At 39.9% G+C, this 17,783-nt stretch overlaps 1 protein-coding gene across 1 annotated transcript in view; it reads right to left on the bottom strand.

Moving 5' to 3' along the window:
- Positions 1 to 1,108: 1,108 nt before the first annotated feature.
- LOC112571837 overlaps positions 1,109 to 17,783 on the bottom strand; it is a 53,135-nt gene continuing 36,460 nt past the window's right edge. Inside the window, exons 5-11 of the mRNA XM_025251164.1 lie at positions 17,405 to 17,534; positions 11,731 to 11,882; positions 10,850 to 10,915; positions 10,325 to 10,409; positions 9,539 to 9,688; positions 8,993 to 9,055; positions 1,109 to 7,888 (exon numbers count right to left, since the gene is read on the bottom strand). Of these exons, the coding sequence (XP_025106949.1) occupies positions 6,942 to 7,888; positions 8,993 to 9,055; positions 9,539 to 9,688; positions 10,325 to 10,409; positions 10,850 to 10,915; positions 11,731 to 11,882; positions 17,405 to 17,534 (1,593 nt within the window). The 3' untranslated portion in view covers positions 1,109 to 6,941. The remainder of the gene's footprint in view (positions 7,889 to 8,992; positions 9,056 to 9,538; positions 9,689 to 10,324; positions 10,410 to 10,849; positions 10,916 to 11,730; positions 11,883 to 17,404; positions 17,535 to 17,783) is intronic.

The raw sequence follows: 17,783 nt of genomic DNA, 5'->3' as shown, positions 1-17,783 counted from the left end.
AACAACATAATATTGTTTGTTAACATTTTTTAAATATTTTTTACAATGTTATATACATTCACGTCTAGGGATAAGCATGTCCAAGATAATGTGAAAAAGAGTCATACGAAACTTATTTTCACATTATAAACTCAATATATATGTCTTTATCACAGAAGGGCGCCAATTATTTATCCAATGACACATGCTGTTTGGTACTAAAAGAATATATAATATTTAAAGGGATCATTTTGTTTTGACTTTACTTCTGACTGTACAAAAACAGAGAGATGCACATGTTTGCAGCTGTGCTATTCACAAAGTGTGTGGGTGGGGTGGGGTTGGGGTGGAGAAATTCTTATGTTCAGCCCAGCGATTAGAAAAAAAAAGTTTGGCACCCTTGCAGAGTTAGAATACTCAACAAAAAAAGGACTATACATCCTTTCTCGCGTTGCTGAATTTCAGTCTTGCGCCGATTATCAATCCACTTACAATTTGATCCAAAAGGCTTTTAATTGTACAAAGTATAATAAAACAAAATAAAAAGACCTTGATGTGGATTGTCTGAAGTGCTGGATTGAGACCAAATCAAAACAAAAAGTAACCTCCAGCTGTCCAGGCCTTTCCAGTAAAGGAAAAAATAAAAAAGAGCAAAAAAACGATAACTCCTCCACAATACATTCTGTACATAGCTATCATCTTCTGCAGTTTGAAATGTCTTGTATCTCTTCTTGCAGCATAATTACTGACCATAAAAATAGTGTTGCCACATAATAATTTACCATAACAATCTATGCTGATGATTGGATAAAAATGGATAAGTAGATGTGGCATTATTTCGCCATTTATTCTGTGGTTTGCGCTTTAAATTAAAAATGCCTCTGATGTATTTTATTGTTAAGTTAAGGTGACCAGACGTCCCGCATTAGGCGGGACAGTCCCGCTTTTGACCTCTTGTCCCGCCTGCTCGTCGGGCTGGACGCCCAATGTCCCGCTTTTTGGCTTTCTGGCAAGTCCATCAAATGTCCCAGTTGTCTTTAAAAATCACTTTTTTTGGCGTTTTTTGACGGTGACGACATCATCATCGGTACGTGTCCCGCTTTCGCCCCCGAAACGTCTGGTCACCTTAGTTAAGTGGATGCAGCGGAGGAAAACAGAGGTTCCTCATGATTCACTGATGGCACACTACAAGTTTCTCCTTCTGCCACTTTCTGTCTTCCCTAAGAGATTTGGTTCCCTTCTGTTTGGCCCTCCACAACTACTAACTACAGCTTCAAGAGTCTTACAAGGTTGATAAGGATATTTAGGAAAATATATGTAACTTCCTGGAAGTTAAGAGGGGAGAACACATCCCCTCTACAGAATGCATTGCACAAAAAAAGATAAAGAAATGCCATAGACATTATTACACTGCTCCTTCAGCTCACCAGACGATTGGACCCATACATAAGATCCCTGTAGGTTAAGGGGTGTGTGTAAAAGAGGCCAAACATTAATGACACACGTTAATGTTTTTCTCGCTAAACTGTCTTTAGTGTCAGGAAGCATAGCCACTGAAGGTAAAACATTAACTTCTGAAGATGCCAGGAGGGAAAGTGCATTATTAAGTTAAATTAATTAAGACAGTAAATTTCTGCTTACTAAAACAGAGAACTACTGAATGCCACTTTAGAACCAGACCACAATAATTAGAAACAGCACGGATGAATGCTTGACATCTTTCTTGGTTGATTTCAATGATCTGAAATTAGTGGATAGACCCTGACTGGCTCTGCTTAATTAGGCTGTCTAGCTGCCATATCGGAACTCATAAGGCAATAATGCCACATGAGATTCCATACTACCTGTATTTTTGTGTTTTTCACCATCTGTCAATGCTGCATGCCTTTCATTTTCTTTAACTGATTTAGTTTGTTAATTTCAAAACAAAGGAAACAAGTGTCTGTTTGTGCTCCGAGTTGATTTATATCAAATTGTGAGTGGTGCGATGACAGTGTGGTGAACAGCAACTTTTATTACAGCAAGTGCTGGATCTAGTTGATCGGCTATTCTCAGTGATGCATCTCAAATCTCATCATCTAGAGGCAGAAAATTACAGATAAAAAAATTGAAACTTTTCTTTCATTTTAGAAATGTGGCAGGCAATCTCAGGCGAAGGTGGAGCTGCCACTTACTCTTTGCAAGACACGGTTCTTGTTCACTCAACTGCAACTACACCTGGTGCTTATCCTTGCAAAATGGCATACAATCAAGGTTTATCACCAAGGTCAAAATCTCTTCCCCTTACTGTATTAATAATGCACGTATACATATGTACATACTTTTCTCAATCAATGACAGTTTAGCACATGAATTGAAAAAAATGTAAAATATGCCAGTAACATGGAATCAAGAAAGAAACCATAAACTTAGCACAACTACAAGAACAAACTTCTGGGCTTTACAAAAGTTGAAGGTCTAACTCAGGGTTATCATAACCTGTGGACGGAAAATCAATTTTAACAAATATTGTAGGCAGAAAAACTCTGCCATTTAAAGTCATGTTCGCATCCCAATTATAATGAGGTAAACAATACGGCAACTAAGGACTGAGACTCACTAACAGTAAATCAAATGTTTAATAATCAAAATAACTGCTCCATTCCAGATCTGAACTAAAGCCAACATTTACAAATAAGACCAAACAAAAATTTTATATATATATAAAATAATCCAGACCCTTTCTTGCTTTAAGAACACATTTAATGATGCCTTGATGCCATCAATGAAAAAATGAAAACTCCTGGCTTCTCAGAGTTTTAAAAGTGTATTTCTGTTTTAGGTGCACTGTAAAACACCCTGTAACTCTAACCATGTTAAAACAAATTTACAAGGAAACAGCCTTCAGAAAAACAGACAACTCTGAAAATGCAAAATTTCCCAGCAGTCATGTGAAGAAATAAATATTGGGCCTCTAAGCAAACGTAAACTTAAACAATTATGGGCCATAGTTGTGAAGCGAGAGTAAGTCATTTCTCCAGAAAAAATTCAGAAGCCCACCACCATCTGCTGCAGCCACTACCAACTGGTGCAACTTACCTTGTACTGGTGTGGTGGCTTGCACACTTCGTCAATCTACAGGATCCTTGTGCTCCTGGCAGGTCCAACCAAGCCAAAATGTTGCACCCTGGCCATCCTTGATGGGGGTTTTGCTCTGGGCTAACAATCCATAAAACACCATTTGCTTCAGAAACCACAACAGTATTCCAACAGGGGTCTGGTCTGGAACATTCCTCTCTAGAAGAGCCAATGACAGGTGCCGATGAAAGCTTCAGATGCTTCACCCACAGCAGCCATACAGGGAAATATGAAGCTACTATACAAAATAACACATACCCCCAGAGGCGCTCAAGGCAGACCCAGTAACAACAGCAACAATATTCCAGCTACTCCTACACAAGATCTGGAAACAAGAACTAGTCCCAGCAGACTAAAAATTAGGCCACCAGGTCAAGTTACGAAAGAGAGGAGACCTCTCCCAGTACAACAATTGGCAGGGGATCATGCTGCTGTCCATTCCCAGCAAAGTCAACAAGGGTAATACTAGAGAGACTGAAGGAGGCACTGAGCTCAGAACAAACAGGACTTCACAAGGATAGGTCTGAACACATCACCACCCTCTGTATCATCATTGAGCAGTCAAATGGCAATCCTCCCTTTTTATAACTTTTGTAGGTTTTGAGAAGGCCTTTGACAGGCCCTCTGGAGGCTGATCGCCACTATAGTATTCCTCTTAAGCTCATAAAGATTATCCAGGGGTTGTGCAAAGACTCATCCTGCCAAGTTAACCACAAGGGAAATTCTCATTAACCAAGTGACAAGAATCAACAAGAAGCAGGAAGTCCCAATCCAACTTCAAGAAGAGAATATCCTTAAAACAGACTGATTCATATATCTGGGGAGCACAGTCAACAAGGACAAGGACGGTGAAGCAGATGACAGCATCAAAAGGTCAAGCATACTTTAACCAGCCTAGGCCCTATCTATCTATCCAAACTACTTGTATCTTTACTCCTAACTGTGTGTTAAATGTCTGTATGAGTATGTATGCCTGCCCTTGTGAGCGAAGAAAAATTTCTGTCCTGGGTCTCCTCAACAGACAATAAAGTCTGATTTGATTTGATTTGATTTTATCTGGAACTCCAGACCACTATCTCTCCACAGCAAGTGCACTATCTCCACACTATCTCTCCACACCCTCATCTTCAACGCCATTACGAAGGCAGTCCTGTATGGTTCTGAAATCTGGAGAGTGACAAACACCATCAGCAACAAGCTTCAGACCTTTACTAATCGATGCCTATGCCATATCCTGGGCATTAGATGGCCTGCAAAGATCTCAGCATGCTGGAAAAAAAAACAAAACCAACCACAATGCCACTAGCCAAGACATCGATAAGAGCAAGCAGGGCTGGATAGGACAAACCCTACCAGCTGACACCATTGCCAGGCAGGCATGACTGGAACCCTCAGGGGAAGAGGAGAGTTGGGAGGCAAAAACTGAATTGGAAAGCAAGGCAAAGGATGCTGGAACCACATGGGCCCAACTGAAGGGGGCTGCCCAAAGTCCGGTCCGCTGGAGAAACGTTGTTGCAGTCTTATGCAAAAGAAAAGAATAAACTAAAATCAATAGGTCCAGGAAAAAGTGTCTTATTTTCATAATTACCATGTGATGCCCAGAGTGCATGGACACATCATTTTTCTTTAACCCAAGGAATCTTTGCCATCTCTTTATAACTATGGCTCCAGGGGTAAAACAATACTTGCAGGTGTGGACACCTCTCTTTCTTTGGAAACAAGATGTATGTCTTTATTCCCTGTGTTGTCCCTGGCAACAACTTACACTTGCTTTATAACTTTGGCTTCTGTAGTTCTCTTTTTGCAGATATTTTGAGGTCCACAAAGGCCTCTTAAACAAATTCATATGAATATATATTCTTTCTCACTTCCAGTCCTCAGCTAACAATCAAATTGCATGCACAGTGACAATGCAGCTCAAAATTCCACAAAATTCAATGCATTAAAGCAAGTTTACAATATTTCCTTAAACATCTTAAAACAGGATTTTGTTGTGATAGTATGATTACAATCAACATTCTCCTGAAGAAATCCCAGAGAAGAATTACTGACATCAAGTTAAGGTAGAACAGGAAAATGAGCAAAATGAGAGGGAACACCATAGAAAAACAACAAGAAATTTACCAAGAACCAGTGGGCACTAACATGTACAATTCTGGAATGCTTTACATTATAAACCTTTGAGCAATGTTGGTTATCACAAGAACTTCTTGGCAGAAGCAATTTTAAATGTTACAATTAAAGTAAAACAGAATGAATGCAAAGGACACAACCCTTTCAATCTGGGCTGTATAACAATGTCCAGTCAGAGGTAAGAATAGAACCATCTTCAAACAAAGTGCAAATTATGCACTTGTAGATGACTATTCATCATGTTTTGGAATGCCAAATACGCACAAAAATGACCCCATCATGACAAGGTGAGTTGTACTTTATCTGCCATCCCCATTTCTGCCCACCTTATGGGCTTGTATCCAAGGATGTTGGCAATTTACCCATTGGTACAGCTCTCTTAGCTTGGGTAGGGAACCAGCTGATTAAGTTACCCTAATGGGCAAACTAACTCCCAATTCAGGAGGTTAACTAACTAGCATAGTGAGAACACCCGATCAAGGGTGTCATTACGCATGCAGTTTGGGGCTAGAGGGGGAGATGTGGAACTTTCTGCCAAGGAAAAAAAATTAAGAACTGGAAAAAGCAAGCAAGAAGATAGGAAAAGTCAAATTTATTCATTCTGACCAATGATGTTCCTTGAGCAAGTATTAGACAACAAAATGCAATGTTCACTTTGTATGAAATGAATTTATTGTGATCTTCACCATATGCACATTTGTTCTAGAAATGAAAAAAGTTATCAGAAGAGGCCATCTCTAATAAAATACTGTGTGGTAATCCATCCATGAATGCAGGGTTTGAGCCCCTCTGCTTAGCTGATCTACCATTCTTGGGTAGGCTAGTAGGGTATGGAAATATCTTTATGAAGGATGACGACAGAGGTTTTTTTGTTGGTCTGTTTAGCACATGTGTTAATGTGTTAACAATGACTCATAAATAATTAGTGCACACAGATACAGAACATTGAAGCACACACAAGGTGCAGCTTACAAGAATGAGGTTTGGGCTGTTTTTGGCAAATTATGCATAAAAGACTTGCATACTGCTTTCAAACTTTACTTTTACAAAGTACTTAAATGCATTGTGCAGGATATCCCAGGCCTTCAAAGCTCTTTTTCAAAACAAAAATAAATCAGAAATGACCTCTTACCCTCACAATTGGAGTCACTTGAGATAGAGCAAGTTCTGCATACATACTGACCACCCAACTAAAAATGTCTTCTTCATGACAGTATGAAGAACGGGAGCTAGAAGACTCTACAATAGCTCTTTCTTAGCAAAAGATGTTGTAACTTTCTATGACAAAATTATGTCTGGATGAACTAATTTGGATGTCTGGGACTTGCACAAAATGCAAACTACATGATAAAGTAGCCAGGAAAAAAGCCATAGCAACATCCAAGAGAAGGTTAGAGCAAAAATAAACCTCATTGCTTAATGTGAAGATCACTCAAAACCACTCAACATGTAAATTAAAATTTTTGAAGCACTACATTTTCCACCAGTGATCTTAATAATTGTCTGGAATCATTCAATGGGTGAGAGAAACTGCTTAGAAGTGAACAGGTCAAATACAAATACATCAAAACACAAACATACACACATGCAAACGCATATGAATACACACACACACACACACACATGAAACATTTCTTTCTCATTTTGTGCTGTAGTCAAAATTTTAAAGTGCAGACTCCCAAAACACCTCTTTCTCAGAAAACATCTTTACATCACCAATGCCGGCCGCTATTTTCATTAATTGTGTGCAGGCATTTCTCAATGTTAATCTGACTCCCACTGCAGGACATTAGCTCTTCTGGCCTGATAAAGCTGATAGTCTCTGGATTGATCCCTCTTGAGCCTTCTATGACTTGATACTGATACAAATCCATCTCGCTTGTATCTTCATGGTTTATGAAGGTACAAGGCGGGCTGCTGGACAGATCAGAATTGGAACCCTTACCACCTGGCTCAAAGCCACTGTCTACGCCATTTAAGAGGCTGACATTACAGTCTTCTGGCAAACATTGGCTCCGATATGGGGAGTCAGTTGCTCCATGACATGGTGCTGATGACAGAAACCCAGAAATGTATTCATCAGAGTACTGACTGCTGTTTTGCAAACGCTGCAGTGCTTGCAACAGTGACCTGGCTGTGCCTGTTGAGTCACTGCATGCTAAATAGGTGAAGCATGGGCACATTTTTGTGCCCAGAATCTCATGCAGGAGACTGCATGGTGAGTTCAAGGTCACACCACCTTCTGGCCCATCTCTGTTCTGTGCCACTAAATGACAGGGTAGATTAAAGTCTCTTGTGAGTCTTCCAGCTGCATCTGCATTCAAACCACAGCAGCCCGATAAAACAAAAACTGCTCTTTTATGTCTGCTGAATGTTCTGTCTGTCAAACTTCTCACAGCTTCCACAATGATAGTGTGGTATGCATTGTTGCTGGTGAAATTTTGACCATATAAACATTGCAGCAGTAATGGTGACACATAGACCAACACATGGCATCTGTGTGTCTGGGATGTGAGCCAGCTGTTGGGCATAGATTGGTGCCGAACATCCCTGCTGTCTACGAAATTGCAGGGAATGATGCTTTTCAGATGCCCAGTGTGAGTTGTCACAAAGCTTGTATAGAAGTCTTCATCTTCGTGTATATATAACAGAAGAATGTCTGTAACAAAGAGAAAAGCAAAGGAAGATAAAATCTTTCCATGTCTTCAGACCCTAGGAACTTTCTGAAGACTTACTCCTGTAATTTCATAATTTTTAAAGCGAAACCAGTTTGTTCATGGCAAGTACATATAATATATAATCAATATTATTGTTTATCAAGAGAAGCTGAGAAAAGACAGCCCTGACCTTTACCATTTCCGACGAGACAACGCACTATATATTTCCTGCCTCTGTTTGAGCATGAACTTGTATTACTGGACTGCTGGCAGACGATTTTTTCCAGTTAACTACTAAAATGAGGCAGGAGTATACAAAGCTTCCGGTTTAAACGCATTCTTTAATTGTTTAGGAGAATGTTGCAAAGAGGCTAAGTGTTGGTCTTCGCAGACAGACAGCAATCCACCTATACACATCCGGGGTTTGAGTGTGTTGGAGAGTTGTTGACACACATACCCCACCACTCTGTTGTACAAACTCTGCATAAAACTTTCACAGAATATTCAATGCTGTTATTTTACCAAATTTGACAGCTTTAAAGTGTAGAAATGTTTATATATATATATATTCGAAAAACTTCGTGGCTTTTTGAAACTTTCTTTTTTTTTTGTTTCTGATTGACATAGTAGGTTTACTGCTTCCATCAATTAATGAACAAAATCTAAAATACACAGTGCAACATGATTTTGTGTCTAAGATGATGTTATAATAATGACAATATTTGAATTTGTACAGAGAATGGAAGCAAGCCCAATGTGCTGTGGATGAAAGACTACCCACAAATGGACAGTTAACCATACAACAAAGAAACAAAGGCATTAGCATATGGATGACTCTACAGCAGTCATAAATAAAGTGTAGAGACAAAAATGAGGAAATGAGAAGTGAACTGGTGATACACCCCTTGATATTAAAGGTGTGGTTTGCTTTGCACTTCTACTTCATCCCTGAAATCTGATTTAAATAATGCAGCAAACATGGCAAACCTGAAATACACTTCCTAAACCATTTACATTGACCGTACCTAAACTGACTATAATCCTAGTTATCAAAGCTTAATCGTAGTTGACCCAAGACAATGAAATGTAAATAAATGACTGCTTACTTAAAGGCTGCTGTCTGCAACAATGGAACCAAAGAAAACAGGGAAATATCCTCTTAAGGTAACCTGTTTTGATTTCAAGAAAAATGCAAACTGTCATTCATCACAGCTAGACATATCCATGAATACATGCAAAATTGTGAAGTTATACTAAAACAAAGTTTAAAGCAATGCATGCCTTATGTCAAAGCTTTCAAATCTATTAACATGGGGAAAAAACCATCAATGTGGTCTATCACTGCCTCTGTATATTTCAAACTATGGAGTATTAACAGTTAATGTTGGACCATAGCACGAGAGGTTTTTAAAAACTATAATGAGGTGAATAACATAATGCATGCAGCAAGCCTTTGTTCAAACACAGAAAAAAAAGTGAGGGTAAGAAACTATCTTTGCGACTATTAACTGTATTAATACTACATGCTAAGTTGGTTAGGATTTCTGACCAATACTTTGTACTACCAATAACTGTGGCAGATCTGAATCTCACTAAGCATGCAGGAACTTGATTGTTTCATTCATAATTATCTTCACTTTAAACAAGCTCACCCTTTTTAACAACAAATCCGAGAATCACGCAAAAAATGATCACTGCCAGTAGAGTCCCAAGGGCTATTAGGGTGGCTTGAGATTCAGAGGGATCACTTGCAAAAGTAGATGTTGGCAACAGTGTTGTTGGTTCTGGTGCTGGTGTTGGTGCTGAAACAGTAACAGTCCACTTAGTGCAACCACCTCATCGCCACTATGATGCATGATAAAGAGCTTCTTGACTTCCCATTAGACAATAAACTCAGGGAAAATGAGCTCACTTGTAGCTTGTATTAATTCTGCACAACAAACCATCATGCCTTTATGTTTTAAGTTGTCATTTTTTCTAGACTCTACTAAAGAAGTTGCCCCACAAACCAACCAACCAACCAACCAACCAACCTTTTTGTTCAGGAAAGACAAGATACTAAATATCTGCTAAATGCTAAATATTTGTTCTACACTTGGGATGACCATATGATCTGTAATGTGCAAGAGTAGAGGACTCTTCTGTAATCATATATTGTACGTTTATCAGCCAGGTATCAACATACATGTTTTCACTTAAATACTGTTAATGGCAATAGACCAATGAAACAAAAGAGTACGTTTCCTGGAAAAAAATTTGCTACAACTAACAAAGTCAAGAGGTTGACATAATCTAAAACCACTCTGATTAATCCCAGAAGATCAGGTGATATCTTCTGAAAGAAGTTTTGGAAGCGGAACACACAGCAACAGTTCTGCATTTAATTCAGTATTACTTTACTTCTATAATGATTGGTGGAAGACTGATGACAAAAATACCTGGGGTTTGATGAGGAAAAATGCACAAATCTTTTTTTACGACATAGGTGTCAAGTGGATGCCCCGCTTTGGTCTCTGGCCTCACCTGTAAATGGTAATAATAAATTGCTTTGGTTGCATGCTGTTGAGTGTGTTATTTATGTATGATAAAAGAAGACTTTGAAATAATTTATCTAAGGCTGTGCAAGAGATTTGAGTAAAGTTGTTGTATGCTATAATCTCTTCTGAACATTCTTAAAGAGGGAGTTGCTGTCAACAGTACTAGAACAATACAATTTGTTATTATTCACTCATTGTATTCTGCCTGCCCTGCCTGTCCCAGTTATAATTTGTCTTTCTAAATGGCTTAAATGATAACCACTTGATTTATAGTTGGATTGTTAGTTGCCTATGACACAGTTAAGAAACAAAGAAATCCCACGTCTTCACTAGTACAAACATACCATTTAAAATGGATGATGGTTTTAAATTTTCCATATGAAACCACAAAGAGATTAAGAATAACCAAGCGTGACATTCACTCACCCATATCTCGTAGGACAGTCTGGTATCAAGATTAATGATCATGTAAATAATGCTGTCCACAAACTCCTGGAAAAGAGTTGTATGCTAAAATGACAATAATAAAACAGTAATGCCATCATCAAATAAAATTTTACATACTCTTAAAAATTTTCAGGACTGAAAAATTATTCCATTATAATATATATCTAATTTCCTAAAATATATATATTTTCCCATGTTCTGTCAAAGCATATTGCTGCAAGGCAGAAATTTACTACAAAGGTGCTTTTATTAGCATGTATTAAGTAAATATAAAAAGTGTTGAAGACTGAGTGTAACATTGTGAGGTTCACTTGGGAAGAAACACAATACTCATATTGCAAGACCAGAAAATATGTGCACATTGGAAAGATCTAACAGTGTCAACAAATGTAATCAATGCCAGTCTGTAGTACAGCGTCCACAGCTCACAAGCTAAACGTGAAGTGACTATTAAACAATCAAAGACTGCAGAAATGATTGGAAGAAATTATATGAATACATCAATACACATGGAGAGAGCAGACAAGCAGAAGTATATGGATCACATTGTGTATAACAGTGCGTTGAACACATGCCGGAGAAAAATGGATTACCCTGCATACCATGCCAGACACTATGATGGCAATAAACAGAGGCAAAAGGAAAGGAAATGTGGAATATTTTACTAAAAGCTGTACTCAAGGAATTGCAGCATACAGCAGGTGGAGTCACAAAACTAGAATAAATAAATGTATGAAATGAAATGCAGATAAACAAATGCATTTACAATGCTTCTTTGCTACATAGACAGTGAAGCAGGACACAGAATTTTAACATATGCAATTTGTAAATATAGTAAAAACCAATGCAGCACTAATTACCTCATGTTCTGAAACATTTCCATGGCAAACAGAATTGTTGATCATACAAACTTGGTAGTGTGCAGCACCAGGAAACTTAGGATAAATGGTGACAAAAGCAGTGCCATTTGGCAGTACACTGCAATGGATCCGGGGCTTCCATTCAGTAGCAGCTGCAACAATTAGTACTCTTCTGAAATAATACTTTGTTTCACAGTACACTAGCAAATTTATTGCTCTTTTTTGACAAATATGAACACTAAAGTAGCTGTAGTTTTGTAAAGTAAAATCACCCATGTAAACAAACAACAAATGAGAGAAAGAAAAAAAAAAAACCCTGAGAGGATGAGAGATGGATTGACTACTTTACTGTGGTTGAACTTCTGAACATTTGAGTGTGTGTGTCCTTGGACAAGGGGAAGGGGCAAATAAAATTAATGAATCATGGTACTGTCATTGGACACAATAAGGTATTCATAAATAGGATTTGGGGGAGACTAAAATTAATGAATCATGGTAGTGTCATTGGACACAATAAGGTGTTTATAATTATCACATTAATTTTTACTTCCTCAGTGGGAAAACTTCATTTCCCAAGCAAACATTCATATATCTTCACACACTTATCTGTGCATAAACACAGTACCTAGTAGCCTATTCTTGAATATGCAGCTATCTGCACTGAAAGTAAGAGATTGAGCATAATCACTCATATCTAAATGAGAAAGCCTACCATGCAAGTACAAATTTATAAACAGACATATCTATGCCACATACTAACAAACTTCCCCATACAAGATCTATTATCATCTAGCTGCAACAAATATTTATATAAGGCATTAGATGAAAGAAATGTACCTCACTAAATTTATCTTTCCATCTGTCTTCACATGTTATGTGAGCATTGTCAATCATAATGTTATTTTTAACACACTTATCTCTCAGGTCTCTCTCACACACATACATACACATTTGTACATAGAAAAGTTGGGAAAACATAGTAAAAATTAATGAATACACCACTGCAGAAATCTTCAAATGTGAAAAACTTGCATCAGTTTCTTGTTTCACTTTACACACTTCTAAGAAAAAAGGCTGTTGCAGTTTTTTTAAGGTTCAACAGAAACAAACATGAACAAATTTGGCAACAACCAATTCCTTAATTTTGCAACAAGTGGTGAGTTCCAGACAACAAAGATGAGCTCTCTTTTACTTCGATTAAGTATTCGATTAATAAAAATAAATTGCATGGGACTTTTCTCCTAGCAAAACTATGCAGCTCAAAGGCTGGTGTTTGACCGTAGTGTTTATAACCATTGCACAAACAAAGGCTCAGACAGAAACCCCAGAGACCCTGACAAAATCTGTTGTGTGCTACAGACATCACAGAGATTTTTTTCCCTTATAAGTGGGTAACATGCCATGTCTCTGTCCTTAGGTCCTGGTGGGCTGGTCAATCCTGCAGGAAAAAGGTCACTGTTACTGTGCCACAATGGCAGTGTGGGGACTCTCCAATGCGGAACTTTGCGTACATTTGATGTCCGAGTTTAAAGTGACCCTCCTCAGTCTTGTGACGGGTCACGTGTTTTTCTTTACCGAGTTTGTAAAGTGGGTCGGGGATGCTGTTGGAGCCATCTTTTCTTGTGCTTGGCTGTAATAATTGTCTTGGCCTCAGCAAAGCTCAGCCAGGGGTTCTCTTGGGCCAGCTTCCCTCTCTCTTTTGGTAATCTGTCAACTTCCTAACTGTGAGGAATATTTCAATGAAAGGCTGCTTGTGTTTTATCTGGTGCCAGCAACTAAGGCTATATCACAGCTACTACAATGATGGGGAATCCACTGTAAAACTGTTCGGTGGATCGTTGCAACAGCACGAACTGTTTGTAGGAACTATCAGGGCCAGTTGGTCCCGACCGCCGAGAGCTAGCACAGGCCCCGAGGTAGACCACCTCTCCAGACCCCTTGTAATTATAATCATAAATTATTTTCCCAGTTGTAATATGTTTACAATTCAATTGGCAATATCTACGGTTCATTCAGTAACATACCAAAATCCACCCCTTCACAGCTGCAGGCCCAGGTACACCAGAACCCCCTATCCCCTACTCTCGTCAGGCCTGCATATGGTGACTAATAATACGACTGTAGAATTATATAAAGAAGGGAACCCTATTTACCTTTACCATGGTTACTATATGCCGCCAAACTATTCACCTATATACCCCCATCCCCCAGTAATATCATGTATAAGACCATTAATTGTATGACAAGAACAAAGCAGTGCTCTCACCTGAAAATGTCAGATATAAACTCGAAGACCAAATAAGTGCATAAACCACTTCCAGCAAAATCATTTTCTGTTGCAATGTACACTCACAGACTGCTGTTGGACAACATGTGTAGCCTGCTCCTTATATAGCATGTCTGCACACATTTCGGTTGGAGATGAATGGGCTTTCCATGTTTGCACTGCCTAGATCACAGGAGGGCTCGGTGGAAGCGAAACTGATGTTGTCACAGTCAGGAAATCCTGAGGACAGGGGAGTGGGGGGAGGAGCTAGATCATTTATCCTTTGTGACATGAGCTAAGGGGGGGGGGATCTTCAGTCTTCCGTGTCGAGGACAAGTCTTCTGCTGTTTGTTAACCGGTACCATGTCTGCATGCTGTGTCGCAGTCTCGACGTCTCCCCCATTGTATACTGATAAGGCGGAGGAGTGGGGGGATGGTAAGGGCTGGGGTTCGTGACCAATGAAGCGCCGCGCGTATTGACGAAGGGAGGCAACCCTGAAGAATAGCAATGGCAGTTGTGGTGGTTATGTCCCATGCCATAAACCCACACTAAAACACCGTAGACGATCTTTTGATTCTTTTCAGCACACAACAGGAAAAAGCAGAATACAGTGGCGTATGAAGATGTCAGCTTTGAAGGGAGAGGGGGGCAAACTGTCAGTGAACAACATTCACATTCTTTTCCTCTCAGTATCTTTGTTGAGGGTGCAGTGCCCCTTGCCCCTCCCCCTCACTTCAGTTCCTACGCCACTGAAATAATTGTGTACGATATTCGACACGTTTGAAAACATGCCTCTGCTGACACAGCATCTGTGCACATTATTTAGAGACAAACAAACCAAGGGGATTTTACCCCTCAAATCTGGCTCAAAAGTTGTGGGCGAAGTTTACAACACTACTTTCCAAAGTCTGATTTCATGATGTTCCTCGGTGTTGTTCCTGCAGACGCGCAGAGTAACCCTCAGTTCTCTAGAAACAAACCTACAAACATCACCAGGCAGAAAATGTTCAAGTCTAACCCTGTCGTCAGAAAAATAAAACACAGCCCATTGCACTTTTGTAGGGTTAACGTGCTTTTGTGTGTCAGCTAATGTGGTAGCACTCGCGCGGGTGTAGATTCTCTTTTGGCACTACTTTGTTTCTCCCTTTATCTCTCTTTCTTTCTTGGTCCGTCTCTTGCCCTGTTTTGGGGTCGACTCATCTGCGAAACCTAACTCTTCTCACTTTCCCCATTTCGATTATCATAGTTACCTCCCTTACACCATCTTTCTATCGCAGGCTGCTAAAGGTTTGACCAAGGACCACAGATATAAAAGTCATGGAGATCATAGAAGCCTGTGCCACGGAGCTTACTGACGCAAGCACCATCCTATTCCCATTGTTCATCTCCATATACTATCACGTGACTGCAATTCAACGAACAAAAGCTAAGCAATACCAATGGACGAAGGGAGCACACAACAAAACCGATAAATGCCAGTGTACGGTGTGTTCATATGTGAGAAATCGTTCATCTTTCTTTCAACTGAAAAAAATACAACGCGCATTTTCCAGTTTAGTGAAGGCCATTCTTAATCGGACAAATATGGACGAACGTTTGACCAAGTTTGGCAAAGTCAAGGGTGCTGTCACATGTTCAAATATTTGTCCAGTTAGGTAGAGTCTAGAAAGTCGATGATGTCGCCATGATGTATCGTCATGAAGCGCCGCAACATCCAAGGACTGGATGGAGCCAAGAGACAGGGCCGGTGCTAGGCTATGTTGCACCCTAAAAGCGAAAGACCCCGTCCTACCCAGCACTCCACACCACTGCACCAGGGGCGCGCAAAAATATAAAGCAATTATAACTTATTCAACAGTTAATTTACTTGTTCTGCTATCATTATTTTATTATTTGTAAATAAATGGGTAGTATATAGATATACCATTTTCTTGAACGTTACTTAAACAAAAACACAAGCCGTCTCTGCTCCCTAGGCAACTGCCTGGTACTCCTAACGGTAGAATCTGGCTATATACTGCAAAACGATTTATTTTCTAAATTTGTACTTCATGTACTTCTTTCATGCAGATGTGTTACAAGAAAACAAAAGGGAAATCGACAAGGAAGAATTGCGAGTTTCTATATATATGCAAAATGGGTTTTCGAGATTTTATCCCAGACAATCATTGGTACAAGAATGTCTTGGTTCCTCATATCGTTCAGTGCACCTCTCTGAACACACTCCTTTAAAAACACATAAAACACAATGAGAAGAGAAAGACACGGAAAAGACGCGAGAAAAAGAAAAAGAAAAAAATAGAGAGATAACTAGCAAAGAAATTATTGTTCCAATCTTTGATGGCGACAGATGTCTATACCTGTCATTCAAAGTATGGCTTTCACATCTGCCAGTCTCATTACCTGATAGCAATCTGATATCTTCACAGATGGTATCTGATGACAAACTTGGCAATAAAACATTTTATGGTTTAAGAAAGAAGTTTAATAATTTTTTTTGGTCACAGATTAATAAGAATATATTTTTGAACACTGCGTACTGTTGACTGAGCGACACGATACATAAGGAGACCTTTTCGCATGCGTTAGTGATAATGATACAAGTGTGCAGTCAGCAACATACTTCATTCAGCTATAATGTACATGAATAATGAGCAGTTACGGAAAAGCTCAAGATCGTCTCCCAACTTTTTTTTAACTCTTTGGGGAATGAGGTGTTAGAGCCCTTTATCACTGTCAGTTTTTTTGTGAAGTGTGGTGGAGAGGAGGGAGTTGTCAATCTTATATACCCCCTCGCTGCTTTTTTTTTTTTTTTTTAAGGCCCTTCGCCCCTCCTGGGACATAGGCCATCGACTACAGTCTTAACTGTTGTCGATGTTTTGGTAGCAAGGATTTGTTTTTACGGGGTGGGGGTGCTGGCCCCACGCCCAACCCTCCTCCTTTTTCAGCCGGGCTTGGGACCGTCCTTGGCGGAGGGCAGCCAGCCCTGTAAACAGATGCCACGTGCAGAGAAAGAACAGCATGCCCGAGACGAGAAATGAACTCAGGGCAGCCAACCTTCACTGTATTGGTGACAGGCGCTAACAGCGCTAACATCTAACCGTTGCGCCACCGGGCCGCCTACCTCGTTGCTTTACCTTTTCCTAACTTTCTATGGCGTTCAGTACCCATTCCCGACAACTGGGTGGACTGAGCGAAGTTCCATTCGCCCAACAGCATCAAGGCTCCGGGCTCAGACGTCAGTGGTCTGTTCACTCGGTTGTCTGCTCCTCAGCAATCATGTACGCAGTGTCCTAATATCATCCGTCGCTTATGAAGAAAAAAAAACGCTCACCATCTCTGTGCCCGATCTGTGTCTGGAAAGATTGGAGAGGAGAAAAATGAAAAGGGACTAGCACAGCACCCACCTGCGAGTGACAAGTTTCTGGAGGCGAACAGGGCCTGACGTTCGGGGAGCGGGGTACTGTAGAGGCGCATGTGGAGATCCAGCTCTGTGTTCGCCCCCTCATGCCAGCAGTCAAAGAAGAAGAGTACATCCTGTAACAAAGAATGGTCCAATGTTCAAGTCGCTGTCGTTGAAGGGGGAAAGGGGACTGGTTTGTCCGAGAGTTGGAGGTTGAATAAACGGCGTCCAAGATGGAGGCCAGATAGAGAAAACCCAGGAGAGATGCTACCAGTTAGTAGTCAGATAATGAAAATTTCCTCCTCCTTCTCACAAGGCTGATGATGATTAGGACAGTGACAATGATGATGACGACGGCAATGATGAGGAAGACAAAACATGAT

The sequence above is a fragment of the Pomacea canaliculata genome, linkage group LG9 (genome assembly GCF_003073045.1).
Source record: "Pomacea canaliculata isolate SZHN2017 linkage group LG9, ASM307304v1, whole genome shotgun sequence".
Classification (NCBI taxonomy): domain Eukaryota; kingdom Metazoa; phylum Mollusca; class Gastropoda; order Architaenioglossa; family Ampullariidae; genus Pomacea; species Pomacea canaliculata.
Note: the sequence above shows the minus strand (reverse complement) of the source record. Positions and strands in the feature narration are given on the sequence as shown.